This window comes from Stegostoma tigrinum, chromosome 14, assembly GCF_030684315.1.
Source record: "Stegostoma tigrinum isolate sSteTig4 chromosome 14, sSteTig4.hap1, whole genome shotgun sequence".
NCBI classification, from domain to species: Eukaryota; Metazoa; Chordata; class Chondrichthyes; order Orectolobiformes; family Stegostomatidae; genus Stegostoma; species Stegostoma tigrinum.
Window position 1 is genome coordinate 43,474,715 of NC_081367.1, and position 21,448 is coordinate 43,496,162.

Genomic DNA, 21,448 nt, shown 5'->3' on the forward strand with positions numbered 1-21,448 from the left:
GTTGCATTGCAAGTCCTCTTACAGGTAACGCTGATGAACTCATGGCATCCTTAACAACACGGGACTGATGGGATTGTACTATAGGCCCCCAACAGTAAGAGGGAAATTGAGAAAATAAAAATGTAGGGAGGTCTTACATATACACAAGCATTATAAGGTTGTAATAATAGGGGATTTTAATTTTCCAAATATTGATTGGAGATACCATAGTGTTAAAGGTTTGGACGGTGAAGAATTTGGCAAGTGTGTTCAAGAAAATTTTCTTCAATGTGTGGATGCTCCTAATAGAGAAGGAGCAAAACTAGACCTTGTTTTGGGCAATAAGGCAGGGCAGACGACTGAGGTAAAAGTGGGAGAACGCTTTGGGTCTAACAGATAAGCCTTGCGAAAAAGTTAAAGTTTTTATTTGGAGTAAGGCAAATTTGAATTGAGACAAGAACTTTCAAAAGTTGATTTGAGTAGACTGCTCGCAGGTAAAAGGATGTTTGACAAGTGGGGGAGGCATTCAAGAGTGTGATGACGAGAGTTCAGAGGTATTATGTTCCTGTTAGATTGAAGGGTAAAGCTGCTAAGATGAAGGAACAATGGATGAATAAAGACACCGAGGTTCTATTCAAGATCAAAAGAGAATCCTATTTTAGATATAGGCAGCTTGGTTCAACTGAATCTCTTAGTCAATATAAAGAGTGTGGTGGCATTCTTGAGAGAGAAATCAGGAAGGCAAAGAGGGGATATAGGAGATTGTGTTAAGGATAATCCAAAGAGATTCTACAAATACATTAAGAGCAAGAGGGTAATTAGAGAGTGGGTAGGACTTCGTAAAAGATCAAGGAGGCCATCTTTGTGTTGAATCCCAGGAAATAGGAGAGGCATTAAATGAATATTTTGCATCAGCTTTTACTGTGGAGAAAGAAATGGAGTCTAGAGAACGCAGAGAAATAAATTTTGAAGTTTTAACAACAGTTCACAATACAGACAAGGAAGTTCAGAAGATCTTACAGAACATAAAGGTGGATTCATCTCTGGGACCTAACATTGCAGGGAAGTAAGAGAGGAAATTATAAGACATCGCACAGAAATATTTGCATCATCTATCATCAGGTGAGTTGCCTGATGACTGGACGGTGGCTAATATTGTACTTTTATTTAAGAAAAGTTCTAAGGAGAAACCAGGGACCTACAGATCTGTCAGTCTGACTTTGGTTATGGTTAAATTGTTAGAGGTGATTGTAAAAAAGTAGGCTATATGGACATTTAGAAAGCCAACAATTGATTGAGGATCACCAGCATGGTTTTGTAAGTAGTGTCTCACAAACTTGGAGTTTTTTGAGGAAGTTACCAAAAAGACTGATGTTGGCAGAGCGGTAGAGATTATTTACTTGGATTTTAGTAAAGCCTTTGACGAGGTTCCACATGGTAGACTAATTAGTAAAGTTGGCTCACATGGGATTCAGTTTGGGTACATAATTGGCTGAACGGGAGGAAACAGAGTAATGGTGGAGGGTTGCTTTTTGGACTGGAGGCCTGTGACCAGCGGTGTTCCACAGGAATTGGTTTTGACTCCTCTTTTATTTGTCACTTATTTAAGGGATTTGGATGAGAATGTAGAAGGTATGGATAGTAAGTTTGCGGACAACACGATTGTTGGTGGCATAGTAGATAGTCAAAAAGGTTTTCCATGATTACAGGGGGATCTTGATCAAATGGATCATTGAGCTGAAAAATGCAAGGTATTGTTTGCTGTACCAAAACACAGGGGTAGGGCTTACACAATTAACAGTAGGGCCTTGGACAGTGTTGTAGAACAGAAGGACCTGGGGGTGTAGGTTCATAATTCTATGAATTTTGCATCAGATATAAACAGGGTGGTTTAAAAACCTATTTGACACGCTTGCCTTCATTGATGTGTCCTTTGACTATAGGAGCTGGGAAGTCATGTGGTTGTGCAGGACATTGGTAAGGCTACTTCTGGAATACTGCATCCAGTTCTGGTCATCTAGTTATAGGAAAGATATTATCAAGCTGGAGAGGGTTCAGAAGAGATTTACCAGGATGTTGCCAGCTATAGAAGGTTTGAGTTGTAAAGAAAGGCTGGATAAGCTGGGAATTTTTTCACTGGAGAGTCAGAGGTTGAGACACCACCTGACGGAAGTTTATAAAATAATGAGAAGTATAGATAGAGTTGATGGCAGTCGTCTTTTCCCTTAGATGGGAGATTTCAACACTAGGGGGCACAATTTTAAGACAAGCAGAGAGGGATTTAAAAAAAGACACGAGGCAATTTTTTAAAAAACACAGAGGGTGGTTCACTGAATTCCTTAAGAAGTGGGGGATGCGGGTACAATTACAATGTTTAAAAGACATTTGGATAAGTACATGAATAGGAAAGGTTTGAAGGGAACATGGGCCAGGGGCCGACAGGCGGGACTAATTTAGTTTGGAATTACAGTCGGCATGGACAGGTTGGACGAAACAAATCTGTTTCCATGCTATGTGACTCTATAACTCTTTGACAAAACTGCTTCTAATTCCCTAAGGTAAACTGAAATGAAAATGGAGGTTGGTTTAACCTGTAACCAATAAAGTTAGGCAACTTCTTGTCCCTTTATGACTCATTATGTTTTTAATGAAATTGTACTGTCCTTCGGTTGCAATTGTTGTTTAAAAATAGCTTCATTTTAATTCTATTCCCTTGCAACACCAAGTCCAGGGAATATCATTTGAAGGAAGCTTTGTGTAAATTTTGCAAACATGTGAATCGAATGAACATTTCACAAGATTTCATGTTTTCCATTTAAAGTGGCTGAGACTATCATGATTTGGTATTTATTCAGCAAACTTGATTTCACCCTTGCTTTTATTTGGAAATAATGCTGTAATAATTGTCTAAAAGGTATCTGTGCAGCAATGCAAAATTCCCTGTAAACAATGGTGTGGTGCATGTCCCAATATAAGTCACTCATTCCATAACTTCTGCAATCTTTGCACCATTATATCATAAATGCACATTTCCTATGACATAAGTTTTCAGCAAATTGAGGCCCATGTTCCTTACCTTTCAATCTTAGGTCAATTTCACACCTCAATTAAACTATTTGCTCCTTCTTACTTCAACTCCGAGTTATACAAGTTAATTGATCAAAGCAGGATAAGTGCTCAGCACACTGTACTAGTGTTTCGCCATTATCCATTTGGCAAATTATTGTGTTTCATTCTGGAAATTCTAGGTGATCAGTTTTTGTTTTGGAAAGTAGAAACATCTTGAAAAAGACAACAAAATGTGAGGCTAGATGAACACAGCAGGCCAAGCAGCATCTCAAGAGCACAAAAGCTGACGTCCCGGGCCCAGACCCTTCATCAGAGGCCTCTCTGATGAAGGGTCTGGGCCCGGGACTTCAGCTTTTGTGCTCCTGAGATGCTGCTTGGCCTGCGGTGTTTATCCAGCCTCACATTTTGTTGTCTTGGATTCTCCAGCATCTGCAGTTCCCATTATCTCCAACATCTTGAAAAAGCTGTGTTGTTTGAAATGATGATGAAAAAATTGCTTTCTTAGCCAAAAAGTACCATAAATACAGGAAAATTATATTGATGACATGTACTTTACATCAACATTGGAATTTCATGTTGCATATGTGCATGTTCTGTAATTTTGTATTTGCACATTATGAGGATTACAGATTTTGTGAACATTTGGGAGAGTTTACAGCGATGATTATGTCATTCAAATCTGAGCAGTAAAAGATGTAGAATTCCAGTAGAATTCTAATAGATCATGGCAGTACAAATCTTTCGCTTTACCTTGAAATGCTATGATAATCAACAATAAACACAAAAAAAAATACAGAGAAATGTCTCAAGGGAAGATGCATGATTTGCCCATTAGTGATGATCTCAGCTGATGTTATTATTAGACAAGTCAGATGCCAGACTTAAATCTGGCTTGCTAGACTATAGTTCGTTCTGTTTTGTTATTATTGAGATGGTCTCTCACTGAGACGGAAGCACACAAATGTAGTGGATTTCCTTTTAAAAAGAACAAACCAAAATATTTACTTAATTCAAATTTGGAGTTTTAAACAAGAGATGATTAGTTTAAAGATTTAAGGGAACAAAACATCTCCACAGAGTAGACAGAGAAGCTTTTTCCTCGGTTAGGGGTACAAAACTTTCACCCAAAATTGTACAGAAGTAAAAATCTCTCTCCTGGGTCAATCCACATTTTCAGGAATGAATTGATTTTTGTTTTAAACAAGGTAAAAGAATCAAGATATAAAAAAATCATTAGCAGGCAAATTTAATTAAAGGCACACAACAACCATGATAAAAATAACAATAAAACAGAGTTGAGCGGTTGAATAACCTACTCCAGCTTCCTTTTCCTACCAACATTCTCTTCTGAACTTCTTGTACCACATCTGCTACCAATAATTATACTGTACAAACTTCCCAATTTAAATCAATGGAAATGCTACAAGAAATATCCGCCAAGTAGATACTGAAAGACCAATAAAGTAGAATTGATCAACAGACTATTAGTCTAATCAAAGATGTTCCTTGACCCAAATTTACTCAGTCATACAACATGGAAACAGGCTGTCCGATCGAACCAGTCCAAGCCAGCCACAATTCCAAACCAACTAGTCCCACCTGCCTATACTTGGCCAATGTTCCTTTAAAGGTTTCTTATTCATGTCCTTATTTAAGTTTTAAACATTCTAACTTTACTAAAATCCATCTTTTCCTCTGGAACTTCATTCCACACATAAACCACTCTCTGCATTAAAAAAAAAACACTGCTCATGTTTTTGATCAGATCATCACTCGATTAGTACCAGCCATTGGAAACATTATCGTCATCCTGTTATGTATTTGCAATTGATTTATTTTACGATTTAAATGTCAATACATTGATTCTAGATTTGCTCAAAATTAACACACAAGAGCTAATTAACTTGAAATCAAAACACAAAAAGATACAGTAGGCACCACCAGCATCCAATGCTCCATTAGTGGATATAGCACACACTGACAGTACAGTCATGCTTATGATGAAATATGCCACAACGAACATGAGTATACTCTGGTATAATCCCGCTTGGCCAACAACAAAACCTTCAAATGAAAAAACTCATTTTATAAAAGAAATACATTTGTACTACACAAAAATAACTGTCAGATGTAGAGGAAATAATCTCAGAACAAATCTACTCACTGACTCAAACTGAAAGAGGAAGATGAACTGCAACATTGACCACGTATCAAGTTAACAAAACAAAGTAAGTAAGTCTTCACAAATGAAATGACTCATAATTTTCTGATAACTTCCAATGTTTATTGCCTCCTAAAATAAACAGGAGTTCAATCCAGGCCACTGATCTCAATAAGGATGGGAGTAGGCATACTACAACTGGCTCAAATCACCCAGTTAATAGTTTAAAGTCACTAATGATCCCAATATAAACTAGTTGAGTTTACAATGCACCTTAAAATCAAATAGTTCATAAACATTCTTTATCCTTGTTTATTTAAGAAGGTCCAGATGGAAAGGACAAAGTAGCAAGCAAATAGCACCACACAGTGAATACTTGTTGAAAATGAGGAAGCTTCTGACTGAAAGGAGTCATATTTAAATTGTTTCAAGACTAGTAATTATGGATGCAAGGAACAGAAGCTATTAAACACAATTTACATCTTCACCTCACTGCTTTAAAAATTTGGAGTCATTGCCTTATAGCCAAAGAAAACAGCAACATAAAGCACTCATGAGGAATAAATTATATAAATGCCTGAGAAATCTTCACTCGGTTGCTGAGGGAGCTCCCTGTCAAGCGATTGGAATGAGGTCAGCCGGGTGGACCTCAGAATCGGAGGTCCCTGACTGTGGCAGTGGTTGCCAACCTGGGTCAGAGTGTCCTCGCTGAACAATATAAAGACAAGTGTCGGGTTCTGTTGATTCTAGAAGCTGGCTCTTAGTTAATTGAGTCAGTGTCATGTACTAGGCATGTGTGATTCAATAACAGAATACTAGCCTTCATGGAGTTATTTCAGGGGCAATGAAAACAAACAAACAAAAAACTCCAAAGTGACTGCTGCAAACAAATCTCTTCAAGAGTGTTTGAGTTGGGGTAAGCATTTCTGGCATCATGCAGTTATTTCGGAAGCCTGACTCATTTGACCCTACCACTGAAGATTGGACCCAGTATGTGGAAAGAATGCATAATTTCTTCCCAGGCAAATGACATCAGGGCAGGCAAAAAGCAACGAGTAATTCTCCTGACAGCTTGTGAGCCTGCAGCTTTTTCAGTTATTAGGAGACTAAGTATTCCTCAGGCACCAGATATTAAACCCTTTAAAGAAGTGACAGATTTAATTAAAGAATATTATATTATGATTCCAAGCCTCCTCTAATTCTATTGGTTTTACTTGGCTGTTTTGGAACCTGGGGTAGCTGCATCAGGATTTTTGATGAGGTTAAGAAGACTGCCAGAGGCATGTGATTTTGGCTGAACCGTAAGTGAGATGCCAAGACACCATTTGGTATGTGGGACTAATGATGTGACTGTGCAAAAACCTCCACTAGCTGATGCCCAGCTGAACATCAAGCAGACATGACAACTAGATTTATCATTAGAAAATGGAGTCACAGTGAATTCCTAAGGAAGTGGACACCCTTGCCAGGCCAACTGAGTTTGGGAAGCACCAACTGAGTGAAAGCAATTGCATAGCCTCACTCAGGACATAGCTTGAACAGAGGAGTTCCAGGTCAACCCTCAGCAAAACACTAAATCAAAGTCAAACGTCAGCCAAACAGTTAAAATGTTCGAGGATTCTGGCCAGCAAGCCATTCTAGTTGTTGTCAGAATGCAGACTCAAGACGGCAAGAGTCCCACTTGGCCTAAGTATGAGAACTCACAGGCTGGTATCCAGGTGAGTGTACACCCTGGAATGTCCACTGACATCTGGTTTGGAACAGCCAGTCAGAAGCTCTGAGAAGAATTATAATTTTGTACAAGCAAGAGGACATTTAAAACATGCCAGAGCCACTGAAGGAGAATTCAGATATAACAACTTGCTTCTATATCGCATCTTTAACAAAATAAACGGTTCAAGGCTGTGTTACAGTAGCATTTTCAAAGAGTTTGGCAACAAATCACCAAAGGATTTACAAAGGTAAATTACCAAAAACTTGCCTGTTCAGCCAGGATTTAAGGGACAGTTGAAGAAATTTGGAAGGGAAATCTAGACTAGTGGATAATCTAGTGATAATACTAACTAGGTCATTAATCCAGAGATGCAGGTAATGTTCTGATTGATTGTCACATGTACCGACGTACAGTGAAAAGCTTTGTTGATGAACAGTATGGGCAGATAACAGTAAACAAGGACGTACAGATCAAAAAGACTCTCAGGCACAGGGTGTGTGCTAGGCGTGATCGATGGGTTTGAATCCCGTCATGTTTAAATATTATAAAATTCAATAATTAAAAGTCTAATGATGACTATGAAACCATTGCTGATTGTCAGAAGTCCCCATCCAGTTCACCAACATCTTTTAGGGAAGGAAACTGCTGACCTTATGTGACCTACATGTGACTCTAGACACACAGCAATGTGCTTCACTCTTAACTGCCCTGTGGGAAATTAGGGATGGGTAATAAATGCTGGCCCAGCCAGAAAAGCCCCATTCCCTTAAATGAATAAATCAAAAGCAAACTTTTGAGCCTAGACAGTTAACCAAATGGCTGTCCACAGCGGGATCAATGGATCAACAACCACTTGACCCTACAACTGAAGTAAATTCAATTTCTTGTAGATTTATCATCAGCAATCACTATAACAGAATGATAAACAAAAGACTGTGGAAGCTGGAAATCTGAAACCAAAACAAGCTGCCGGAGAAACTCAGGTGGTCTGGCAGCATCTGTGGAGAGAAAGCGGAGCCCCTGAACATGGCACAGATGCCATTTGACCTGCTGAGTTTCTCCTGCAATTTCTATTTTCTGTTTCAGCTAAAATAGAACATTGCTTGACAAGCTGAATTCGCTTTTATAAACGCTTAAGGTTCTCTAGTTTTGCACGATTTAACAATGTCATCTATCATTCATCTCATTTTTAAAAGCATTATTTCTCTGCAGTGACTGCCTTCTGCCATGTGCATGTACTATTTCACTAGTCCGGTCATGCCTTTTGAAGTCAACTACCATATCTCTCACGATAATAAAATGTGAGCCTGGATGAACACAGCAGGCCCAGCAGCATCTCAGGAGCTCCTGAGATGCTGCTGGGCCTGCTGTGTTCATCCAGCCTCACATTTTATTATCTTGGATTCTCCAGCATCTGCAGTTCCCATTATCCCTGATACCATATCTCTCACCGTTTGTTTGTTTTGTTGTGTAGGTCCGAGTTACAGCATTTATTATGGAAGGATCTACCACTTAGTCTATCATTTTACATCTCTCACACCACCACAGCAATGAGATTTGAACAGTGTTTCCCCATAACCACTACTCACACTTCAGTCACCACAAGGTGGAGTGATTTTTTTCGTTATTTTCACTTCTTGATATGTATTTTTAAAGTTTGTCAGGGCAATGCTATTTGAAATCATTAAACTTCAAGTAGCACTTAGCTGCCTTTTTACAACCAAATTTGTGTTGAAACAAGGAATTTTTAAGCTGTACACCAATGCAAGAGTGATCACTCTATAGACAAGTTCTGCCAGTGTGAATGCCTACGACAGGCTTAGTCGAGATATCTAAAATGCACTTTGCATTCGTCACCTCCAATGCCACTGAAAGAAATAGAAGAAATTATAAACTGCAAGTAACTGGACAAGATTGAACTTAGATATTCTTTAAATTGCAGGATTTAATCTAGCAATCAGATAAATCAACTGTGATAGCAGCAGAGGTGATAAATATTTTGTTCAAGACGAATGAGAAACACATACTTGTGACAGCATCAGTGCCTACTGTGTTGGAGGAAAATACCAGTCTGACCTCACTGATCTAGTGAAGGTGTAAACAATGAACATGATAAATCTTTCAATCCTTTTGTATTAAATGCAATGACAAACTTGGAAAGCTAATACAGTGAGTAAGACAGTAGCAAACCTCTTAAGGACACAGACTGGTGATGTGATTAGTTTAAGAATGAGGTCACCAGCAGCTCAAAGGGGAGCAGGAACAAAGAGGTCTTGGAATTTTCACAAAAATCTTTGAAGGTGACAAGGCTACATTCCTATAGCTATATCCTTACAACTTTCCGAGTTGGCCTCACTAGAGATTGACTTTACAAAGTTTGCCTCAATGTGAAATAGACCAATCCATCTGAGCCAAAATTAACATCGTCAGATCTGTATCTCTTGTTCTACTTCACCTAAGACAAATTCACTTATTGGAAGATGAAAGCCGGGGGGGGGGGGAGCAATTTGCAAGAAACATGAAATCGGACTCAGGGTTACACAAAGGAATGACATTTCAGCAGCTGATTTTTGAGCAGCATAAGAAAAAAAAAGAGGTATGTAATAGAAAGTCTTCTGCTCCAATTGTTTCTCTTAGCCTCTTAAAAACAGCACCTGGTGAAAACTAAAAAGTGTAAAAATAACCATGCATTGAGAATTCAAAGACATCCACAGACAACACCACTGTTGGAGAAAAGTCAACTATTGAAAAATAAAACTACCTTAAGTTAACATCACCAGGAGTCTGACGTCTTTAAACTATGCAGCTTTTATTCTTAGATAACAAGGTGTAGAGCTGGATGAACACAGCAGGCCAAGCAGCATCAGAGGAGCAGGAAAGCTAATGTTTCCTGTCTGGACCCTTCTTCTGGAAGAAGGCTCCAAACCCAAAACGACGGCTTTCCTACTCCTCTGATGCTGCTTGGCCTGCTGTGTTCATCCAGCTCTACACCTTGTTGTCTCAGATTCTCCAGCGTCGGCAGTTTCTACTATCTTTGAATCAGCTTTTAATCTTTTTGTCTGTACAAGAGACACCCTTTTTAAAAACTTCAAACTTGTGTTTGTGTGCTATGATAGATGTCATTTTTATTTGTGGGTATCAAGATTCTTCTGTATTTCACAAGAAAACTTTGTAACTGGTTTCTGAATTTTGACTCACACTATGTTTTAATTGAAGCGTGATAGTTGAGTGCTAAATGGGAATAAAGATATTAACTGCAACAGACTAAGGGAGAAGCAAATCAAAAGGGAAGTCAATTCACCTCTCCTCACCTAGTATGAACAGAAGACAGGAGAGTCCTCAAGGCAGCTGTTCTCAAGGCAGAATGTCAAACAGAGGTTTAGTAAGTGTTCAAAATGATAAGTTTTGATAAAGCAGGTAGGGAGAAAGTATTTCTAATGACAGTAAGATCAGTAATCTGAACATTGCGATGATCTAGACTTCAAAGTTTGGTTAAAGCTGATTCAATCAATTTTCAAATGGGAATCAGACAAACACTTGAAAAGAAGCATTCTGCATGGTAGTAAGAAAACTAAGTGAGTGGGTCTAGTGGTCTTTTAATGAGGACCAGAGAGCAGAATAAATAAACACGTTGCTTCCTAGAGAATCCATAACTTAGATATCCTGAATCAAACAGAATACGAAGAAACTGCAAATTTGGTAGCATGTGTGGAAACAGAAACAGTTTTCATTTCAAGTTTAGTGCCTGCCAGACTATTCTTTTTCACCAGCAATCTCTATGTTTGTTACAGATTTCCAACTTCCGTGGTATCTGAGGCTGTCACCTCAGATATCCTATTCTACTTATGACGGTGTACTTACATCGCTTTTTAATTCAATACATGGCTCAAAGTCACCATTTTGGGGCAGTCTGAAGTGAAGCCTGACAGTATTTGAATCAAAGATAATGGGAACTGCAGATGCTGGAGATTTCAAGATAATAAAATGTGAGGCCGGATGAACACAGCAGGCCCAGCAGCATCTCAGGAGCACATTGAATCAACACTGTTCAAACTCAAGTCTCAGGCAACAGCTGACGTCAGGAAGGAATTCCCAATTTCGGGATATTAACCTAGATCAAACTGCAACAAACTCAAGAAAGAACGTTCGATCCCAAGAGAAATGAGCACTCACCTATCCGTAGGAACACCACCACACTGAACATCGACAGCAGGGTGGGGATAACCACTCCAAAGAAAGTTGACAGCTTTTTGGGCGCGGGATGCTGAACTTCCTTCCTGGTCCGGCCAGCGCTGGGGTTGCTGCCGCCGGGTTCGGGCACAGCGCACAGCCTATAATTGAGCAAGGGTGTCCGCTCAGCCATAGCTGTCACACATAAGGAAGAGCGTACAACCCTGGGCAGAACCGTCAGGACATACACCGTAACAAAAGCAACTCAGGCTGCTACACAGGGAGAGAGCCAGTCTGGGTCATGTGACTGGTCATATGACTACCTCCCATTCTCTCAGGCAATGACGATATTATTGGGGCTGTGAATTGCTGACTAAATCGTTCCTGCAGAAGCGGTAAAGTACTAGAAACCACTTCATGTTTTACTCAGTTTCACAGTTAATCTACAATCTACTGCTTGGTAGAAGAGTACTTTTTTAAACCTCACCTTGTAGATTGTCAATCAAAACAGGTGGTTCATACGGGGGATTGTTTTGCTCTCGAATGAATTGTGTAGCAATCAGGGTACAAAAGAATCATTGGAGATAAATACTGTGGGTCCTTGTTCACTTCAGTTACAAAGTATATTGTTCTCTGACAGCTGTCACTTTTAAGCAACTCACAGAACAGAAGTAGGTCCACACTTCTGTCTGGCCAGGTAGCATCATTTGCCAGCAGTGCATCTCACTATACTACCTTTTGGAGATAGCAAGAGCTGCAGATGCTGGAGTCAGAGACTTGGCATATGTTATCAGAATTCATGGATTCTTATTGCCTTAAAGAATACAACAGTTTTTGGTCCATTAATCTGTTCTTGGTTACTTATACAGAAACCCGCCACATGGTTTGTGACTGTTAGCTTTTGGACTATCATCATTTTTCTTTTATATTATGACAATCTCCTCCCTTTGTCCCTGCAAAGCAACTAGTTGTAGTCTAGATCTGTTTTATTTTTACATGTAGCTTATGGCCTATCTCCAGAATCCACACTTGCTGGTTGCAGTGTGCTATAATCGTGTATTAGAGTCAATGAGGCCCTTCATCATTAATATTATCATAGTCCACAAACTGTAATGTTGATTCTTGGGTATCCGCAGCCAAGATACCATGCAGGTATCAATTATGATCTCAAAACATGAAACATCTGGACAACAATGACACCTATGTCAAGCTCCTGCTCACTGACGACAGCTCCACCTTCAACACCATAACCCTCTTCAGTCCAATCTCAAAACTATGCTACCTAGGTCTCAGCTCCACCCTCTGCAACTAGATCCTCAGCTTCCTAAACCATAAGCTGCAGTCAGTGAGGGTAGGAAACTGTACCTTCTCCATGATAACATTCAACACTGGAGCTCCCCAAGGATGTGTTGTCAGCCCCTTACTCTTCTCCCTGCACACCTATGACTGTGATGCCAAATTCCAAATGAATGCCACCTATAAATTTGCTGACAACACTGTGGGGTGGATATCAAACAATGACAAGCAAGACAGAGGACTTGGTGATGTGGTGCAATGATAACAATCTCTGTCTCAATGTCCGGAAATCTAAAGAACTGATAAATGGCTTCAGAAAGTAAGGAGGAGAACACACCCCCATCTACATCAATGGAGCTGAGGTTGTGAGGTTTGAGAGCGTCCAGTTCCTAGGAGTGACGATAACTAACAACCTGTCCTGGACTTCCCATATAAATGTGATGGTCAAGAAGGCACAATAACACCTCTTCTTCCTCAGGTGACTCAGGAAATTTGTCATTTCCATAAGGACCTTCACCACCTTTTATGGATGCACCACAGAAAGCATACTGACTGTGTGCATAATGGCCTAGCATGGGAACTGCTGTTCCCAGGACCACAAGAAACTACACAAGGTTGTGTGGACAACCCAGACCATCATGGAAGCCAACCTTCCATCCATGGACTCCATTCACATGTCCTGTTGCTGCAGAAAGGCTGCCAACATCTTTGAAGGCCCATCCCACCCCAGTAATGCTGTCCTACAACCTTTTCCATTGGACAGAAGATGCAAAAACCTGAACACACACACCAGCAGGTTCAAGAACAGCTTCTTCTGTCATTATTAGAGGTGAATGGACTCTCTAACATCAAATAATGCTGATCTTGTTTCATGTTGATCTTGCCCTGCCTACGTCCTGTGCAGTGTAACCTGTATGCCTTACACTGTCCAATTCATTTTCACCCTATAATCTAAGTCCTTGCTACTATGATCTGCCTGTACTGATCACAAACCAAATGTTTCACTGTACTTAGGTACGTGTGACTATATGTCAAATCAGATCAAATCAAACCATTTCAGCTAAATGTGCTGAAAAGAGGTTAAAAACTGGTTCACTCCCTTTCTTTGTGCATGGAGTTTCCAATTCACAGTGAGTTCATCCAAGGACCTAGCAACAGTGCCTCAAGAAATTCTCTAATCTCACACAGGTAGTCAAATGATATCTCAAGTTCACTGCACCACTAGCCTGTTGCACTGCTTAATATACCACTCTTCCCCATCATTCAACCATCAGCAGTGCCTTACTGTTAGAATTCTGTACTATAATTCAGATTTTCCTCACCCATGTCCAAAAGCCAATGAGGCAACCTCATACCCATCTCCCTCGGCTTACACATACTCTAGCTATTCATTTGTCAGACAGATCCCCTAACAGTGTAACACAATCACTGACATTCTTGGGAGTTAAGATGGCCGAAAACTGCCAAAGTGGAGTGAAACTGGATGGGACATTTGAACCTACATCACCCAAGCCTAGTGAAAGAGACTGAGCTCAAAGTTTTGGATCAGACTGTGACTGAAGCTGTTGCACCTGGTAAGATTCAGGTTCACTTGAAATTCATCTCATATCAGAACACCCTGTCATTACTGCACTCTGCCATGATTTGTAAGCTAAAAATCATGTGATCATGGATCAGTTGATTTTTACCCACCCACCTTCCTCCACTTGTGATTTTCTGCTTCCAAATTCTCAAGAACTATTCCTGATCGGGCACTGCAGCCTCACAAGGAAATGCAGGAACTGCCACAGGTCTTTGAGAATGAAGCACCATCGCTTGGTCTCATATTTACAGCCACAAGTTAAGATGTTTAGTATATACCTTGGAGGGTCATAGAAAGTCAGAATCATCACTTATCACCAGCAACAAGTGGGTTTCAACCAAGCCAGATGGAAAAGATCATTTGTGTGCCAGCTTCATTCCTCTCAGAATATCAGCATTCAGTTTCACATCACTGCCACTCCGTCAGTACTCTTGTTGCTTCTTAGCATAGCAAGAGTCATGCAATTCACATACAAATTCATACCATTGTAAAAAGGCTAGAAAAACTCCAAAGTCAGCAGCTTTTAACCAGCTCGTCATTGGGTTACCACTGTCGAAGGATACAACGATGGAGAACAACACAGAAGAGAGGCTGCAAATGAATACAGAAGGATGAGTATCTCTGTTTCGTTTGCATTAATGGATATTTTGCTGGATAAAGTCCTTGTACAAAGGTGACTTTTGTGCAGCAAAAATGTGATGATGGTGCTGGCATGGGACATAATAGATGGATGGGAAGGAGGAAAATTGTAGAGCCATAGTGCTTTGGAGATGATGTTCTAAGGGAACCAGGGTCTCAGCAGGCACAGAGATAACAAAGTGTGGAGCTGGATGAACACAGCAGGCCAAGCAGCATCTTTAGGAGCACAAAAGCTGTCGTTTCGTGCCTAGACCCTTCATCAGAAAAAGGGGGATGGGGAGATCATAGGGAGAGGGGGAAGGCGGACTGGAGATGGATAGAGGAGAAGATAGGTGGAGAGGAGAGTGTGGGTGGCGGGGGTGGGCGGGGATAGAAGGGGGAGAGGTTAGGTCAGTCCAGGAAGGACAGATGGGTAAAGGGGGCGGGATGAGGTTAGTAGGTAGCTAATGGAAGTGTGGCTTGAGGTGGGAGGAGGGGATAGGTGAGAAGAAGAGCAGGTTAGGCAGGCAGGGATGAGCTGGGCTGGTTTTGGGATGCATTGGGTGGGGGGGGGGAGATTTTTGAAGCTGGTGAAATCCACATTGATACCATTGGGCTGCAGGGTTCCCAAGTGGAATATTTAACCAGCTTCAAAAGTTCCCCTCCCCCCAATTAAGTGAAGACTTAACTGTTCCTTCTCTCACTTTTAGAAATTCTTTCGACCATTACACCAAGCTCCAAATATTTTATTTTCTGAATTTTGCTGATAATTTGCCTTTCTCTACCTAAGTCAATAAGTATCTTCTTACTATCTGAAGCATATACTGACCTTGATATCAGGCCAAGCAGCATCTCAGGAGCACAAAAGCTGACGTTTCAAGCCTAGACCCTTCATTAGAGAGGGGGATGGGGTGAGGGTTCTGGAATAAATAGGGAGAGAGGGTGAGGCGGACCGAAGATGGAGAGAAAAGAAGATAGGTGGAGAGGAGAGAATAGGTGGGGAGGTAGGGAGGGGATAGGCCAGTCCAGGGAAGACGGACAGGTCAAGGAGGTGGGATGAGGTTAGTAGGTAGGAAATGGAGGTGCGGCTTGGGGTGGGACGAAGGGATGGGTGAGAGGAAGAAGAGGTTAGGGAGGCAGAGACAGGCTGGGCTGGTTGTGTGATGCAGTGGGGGGAGGGGACGAACTGGGCTGGTTTTGGGATGCGGTGGGGGAAGGGGAGATTTAGAAGCTGGTGAAGTCCACATTGATACCATTGGGCTGCAGGGTTCCCAAGCGGAATATGAGTTGCTGTTCCTGCAACCTTCGGGTGGCATCATTGTGGCACTGCAGGAGGCCCATGGTGGACATGTCATCTAAAGAATAAGAGGGGGAGTTGAACTGGTTAGCGACTGGGAGGTGCTGTTGTTTATTGTGAACCGAGCGGAGGTGTTCTGCAAAGCGGTCCCCAAGCCTCCACTTGGTTTCCCCAATGTAGAGGAAGCCACACTGGGTACAATGGATACAGTATACCACATTGGCGGATGTACAGGTGAACCTCTGCTTGATATGGAAAGTCATCTTGGGGCCTGGGATAGGGATGAGCCAGGAGGTGTGGGGGCAAGTGTAGCACTTCCTGCGGTTGCAGGGGAAGGTGCCGGGTGTGGTGGGGTTGGAGGGCAGTGTGGAGCAAACAAGGGAGTCACGGAGAGAATGCTCTCTCGGGAAAGCAGACAAGGGGATGGAATTTTTGCAGGATGGTGGGTGGGAGGAGGTGTATTCTAGGTAGCTGTGGGAGTCGGTGGGCTTGAAATGGACATCAGTTACAAGTTGGTTGCCTGAGATGGAGACTGAGAGGTCCAGGAAGGTGAGGGATATGTTGGAGATGGCCCAGGTGAACTTGAAGTTGGGGTGGAAGGTATTGGTGAAGTGGATGAACTGTTCGAGCTCCTCTGGGGAGCAAGAGGCGGCGCCGATAAAGTAATCAATGTAACGGAGGAAGAGGTGGGGTTTGGGCCCTGTATAGGTGCGGAAGAGGGACTGTTCCACGTAACCTACAAAGAGGCAGGCATAGCTGGGGCCCATGCGGGTGCCCATGGCCACCCCCTTTGTCTGTAGGAAGTGGGAGGAATCAAAAGAGAAGTTGTTGAGGGTGAGGATGAGTTCGGCTAGGCGGATGAGGGTGTCGGTGGAGGTGACTGGTCAGGCCTGCGGGACAGGAAGAAGCAGAGGGCCTTGAGGCCATCTGCATGCGGAATACAGGTGTATAGGGACTGGATGTCCATGGTAAAAATGAGGTGTTGGGGGCCAGGGAATTGGAAGTCCTGGAGGAGGTGGAGGGCGTGGGTGGTGTCACAGACGTAGGTAGGGAGTTCCTGGACCAAAGGGGAGAAAATGGAGTCCAGATAGATGGAGATGAGTTCGGTGGGGCAGGAACAGGCTGAGACGATGGGTCGACCAGGGCAGGCAGGTTTGTGGATTTTGGGAAGGAGTTAGAAACGGGCCGTGCGGCGTTTGGGAATAATAAGGTTGGAGGCTGTGGTTGGGAGGACCCCTGAGGTGATGAGGTCATGAATGGTGTTGGAGATGAAGGTTTGCTGCTCGGGGGTGGGGTCATGATCAAGGGGGCGGTAGGAGGTGGTGTCGTAGAGTTGGCGTTTGGCCTGGGCGATGTAGAGGTCAGTGCGCCATACTACCACTGCGCCACCCTTGTCTGCGAGTTTGATGGTGAGGTTGGGGTTGGAGCGCAGGGCTGCCCGTTCTGCAGGGAAGAGGTTGGAGTGGGTGAGAGGGATGGAGAGGTTGAGGCAGTTAATGTCTTGACGGCAGTTGGAGATGAAGAGGTCGAGGGAGGGTAGGAGGCCTGGGGGTGGTGTCCAGGATGAGGACTTGTGTTGGAAGCGGATGAAGGGGTCAATGGAGGGAGGGTTAGGTTCCCAGTTGAAGACGTAAGCGTGGAGGCGAAGGCGGCGGAAAAATTGCTCTATGTCCAAATGTGACTGGTATTCGTTGATGTGTGGTTGTAGGGGGACAAAGGTGAGCCCCTTGCTTAGGACTGACCGTTCATCCTCAGTCAGTGGGAGGTCTGGAGGGATGGTGACGATTTGGCAGGGCTCAGTGCGGCTGTCTCCTCTGGGGTTGCTGGCTGTGGAGGTTGTGGGCGGAGCGATGAGGTTGTCGGCTGTGGGCAGGGTTCCATTGGCATCGGCCGTGGTTGGGGTTCCGCCGGCGGTGGGAGGAGCGGGGTGGGTGGCAGCCGCAGCGGTGAGGGTGGTGTGTGTGGTGTTGTAACTGGAAGTGGAGACGGTGACTGCAGCAGCGGTCGCGTCCGCAGTCCCCGAAGTGGTGTGCCCGGCGGTGGTGGATGTGACGGTGAGGGTGGTGTGTGTGGTGTTGTAACTGGAGGTGACCTCATCACCTCAGGGGACCTCCCATCCACAGCCTCCAACCTTACTATTCCCCAACCCCGCATGGCCCGTTTCTATCTCCTTCCCAAAATCCAGAAACCTGCCTGCCCTGGTCGACCCAATGTCTCAGCCTGTTCCTGCCCCACCGAACTCATCTCCACCTATCTGGACTCCATTTTCTCCCCTTTGGTCCAGGAACTCCCTACCTATGTCCGTGACACCACCCACACCCTCCACCTCCTCCAGAACTTCCAATTCCCTGGCCCCCAACACCTCATTTTCACCATGGACGTCCAGTCCCTGTACACCTGTATTCCACATGCAGATGGCCTCAAGGCCCTCCGCTTCTTCCTGTCCCGCAGGCCCGACCAGTCCCCTCCACCGACACCCTCATCCACCTAGCCAAACTCGTCCTCACCCTCAACAACTTCTCCTTCGATTCGTCCCACTTCCTACAGACAAAGGAGGTGGCCATGGGCACCTGCATGGGCCCCAGCTATGCCTGTCTCTTTGTAGGTTACGTGGAACAGTCCCTGTTCCGCACCCACACAGGCCCCAAACCCCACCTCTTCCTCTGTTACATTGATCACTGTATCGGCGCCACCTCTTGCTCCCCAGAGGAGCTCGAACAGTTCATCCACTTCACCAACACCTTCCACCCCAACCTCAAGTTCACCTGGGCCATCTCCAACACATCCCTCACCTTCCTGGACCTCTCAGTCTCCATCTCAGGCAACCAACTTGTAACTGATGTCCATTTCAAGCCCACCGACTCCCACAGCTACCTAGAATACACCTCCTCCCACCCACCCTCCTGCAAAAATTCCATCCCCTATTCCCAATTCCTCCATCTCCACCCCATCTGCTCCCAGGACGAGGCATTCCACTCCTGCACATCCCAGATGTCCAAGTTCTTCAAGGACCGCAACTTTCCCCCCCACAGTGGTCGCGAACGCCCTTGACCGCGTCTCCCGCATTTCCCGCAACACATCCCTCACACCCCGTCCCCACCACAACCTCCCAAAGAGGATCCCCCTCGTTCTCACACACCATCCCACCAACCTCCGGATACAAAGTATCATCCTCCGACACTTCTGCCATCTACAATCCGACCCACCACCCTAGACATTTTTCCATCCCCACCCTTGTCTGCTTTCCCGAGAGACCATTCTCTCCGTGACTCCCTTGTTTGCTCCACACTGCCCTCCAACCCCACCACACCCGGCACCTTCCCCTGCAACAGCAGGAAGTGCTACACTTGCTCCCACACCTCCTCCCTCACCCCTATCCCAGACCCCAAGATGACTTTCCATATTAAGCAGAGGTTCACCTGCACATCTGCCAATGTGGTATACTGTATCCATTGTACCCGGTGTGGATCCCTCTACATTAGGGAAACCAAGTGGAGGCTTGGGGACCGCTTTGCAGAACACCTCCGCTCGGTTCGCAATAAACAACTGCACCTCCCAGTCGCTAACCATTTCAACTCCCCCTCCCATTCTTTAGATGGCATGTCCATTATGGGCCTCCTGCAGTGCCACAATGATGCCATCCGAAGGATGCAGGAACAGCAACTCATATTCCACTTGGGAACCCTGCAGCCCAATGGTATCAATGTGGACTACACCAGCTTCGAAATCTCCCCTTCCCTCACCGCATCCCAAAACCAGCCCAGTTCGTCCCCTCCCCCGACTGCATCCCAAAACGAGCCCAGCCTGTCTCTGCCTCCCTAACCTCTTCTTCCTCTCACCCATCCCTTCGTCCCACCCCAAGCCGCACCTCCATTTCCTACCTACTAACCTCATCCCACCTCCTTGACCTGTCCGTCTTCCCTGGACTGACCTATCCCCTCCCTACCTATACTCTCCTCTCCACCTATCTTCTTTTCTCTCCATCTTCGGTCTGCCTCCCCCTCTCTCCCTATTTATTCCAGAACCCTCACCCCATCCCCCTCTCTGATGAAGGGTCTAGGCCCGAAACGTCAGCTTTTGTGCTCCTGAGATGCTGCTTGGCCTGCTGTATTCATCCAGCTTCACACTTTATTATCCAGTATGTTTCATTTGCTAGTTTTCAGGTTCCTGCAATTTAAAGGGAATTTCTGATTTCTTGACTTACCACAAGTCCAGCTGCTTTGAATGGTAGTTCATATTGACTAAGTAATTACAAGACCAGTTTTTTTTTCTATATTTACACATTTCAGTGGGAAGTCCATAGGTAGATATGCACATTGTGATATTTCACTTGCAATAAATTCTAATTTCAATTTTGTTAAAGTTAGTAATGTGTTCTAACCAACATTTAACTCTTTTTTTTGAAGGATCACTATTGCACTGCATAGTTAAATGGCATACACTTCAAAAAAAATTTTATTGTATTTACAATCCACACACAGCTTACTTGTGACTTTTGGATGTCTATGTGTTTTGGTACAGTTAGTAACAAACCAAGCCATTTTATGTGTTCTGACATGAACTATGAACCCACGCTGTGGACAAAGTATAGTAAGACAAAAAAGGAGTGCAGAAAAAAACCTTCTCAATTCAAAACTCCTTTGCCAGGCTGTCCAAAGAAGACACCAAAGCATAGGGAAATGTGCTTCTTCTTTAATACACCACAAATCTTACATTTCAGCTGGTACTAAAACTTCCTGTTGATAAAAAGCTGGCATACCATTTCTTTAGTAAACTGTTCCTAATAAAAATATAAAATAATGATTGCAAAGAAAATTTAGAATGAAGAAAATAAGCAAAGGCCGACAGATCACTGTGTGAATATACTAAACCACAGTACAACACTGGCCACAGTTTGTTATGTACTAGTTCCTGTGCTTGGACAGTCACGGAAGATAGACCACTCATTGATTTAAGAGTTTTTTTTTCATTTTTCTTTTTCTCACACCATCATGACAACCTGTTCATTCTATTGTAAATATTCTGGATTGCTGAGCGCATTATTACTATATAAATCAAATGCCTTGCTGATTATCTATGTTCTCACCATTAACCAAATGATTTATTCTGTTTCCAAGTGTTCTGTTAAATTACTTTGGAATTATGTTCATTTTCTAAAAGAATTCTGGCTTTTCAAAATAGTTTTTATCTCTCTAAGTATGACAGTCAATCTTTACACAATGTTATCTGATCAGTCATTACCCAGAATTCGCAGCTTCTTTTTAAAATAAGGCCTCAGAGATATCACCCCAAGGACATGCTTCCAGTGGGCACAAGTGACCACGAAAGGAAGTTCTTCTCATTGCCTGACATCAACCTAACCTACCTTGTGTCGGCCTCCAGATACAATAGAGGGTGCTTGGGTTAAAGAACCTAAGTGGCTTCTTTTACCAGCTGGGCAGTGGTTTGAGAAATTCCGTCATCTGAAAAAATACTGCCTGGTCAAACTTCACACCACATCACATTACAATAAAGAGGATACATAGATGGAACGCAACTTAAAAACAAGTATTCGGATCCTGA

The 21,448-nt window shown here is 43.4% G+C and overlaps 1 protein-coding gene across 1 annotated transcript in view; it reads right to left on the reverse strand.

Annotated features, from left to right (window-relative positions):
- The window catches only part of zgc:153039 (uncharacterized protein LOC767698 homolog), a 112,040-nt gene extending 100,652 nt beyond the window's left edge, over positions 1 to 11,388 (reverse strand). The window contains exons 1-2 of the mRNA XM_048542879.2: positions 11,097 to 11,388; positions 4,978 to 5,112 (exon numbers count right to left, since the gene is read on the reverse strand). Of these exons, the coding sequence (XP_048398836.1) occupies positions 4,978 to 5,112; positions 11,097 to 11,286 (325 nt within the window). The 5' untranslated portion in view covers positions 11,287 to 11,388. The remainder of the gene's footprint in view (positions 1 to 4,977; positions 5,113 to 11,096) is intronic.
- Between the last annotated feature and the right edge of the window lie 10,060 nt (positions 11,389 to 21,448).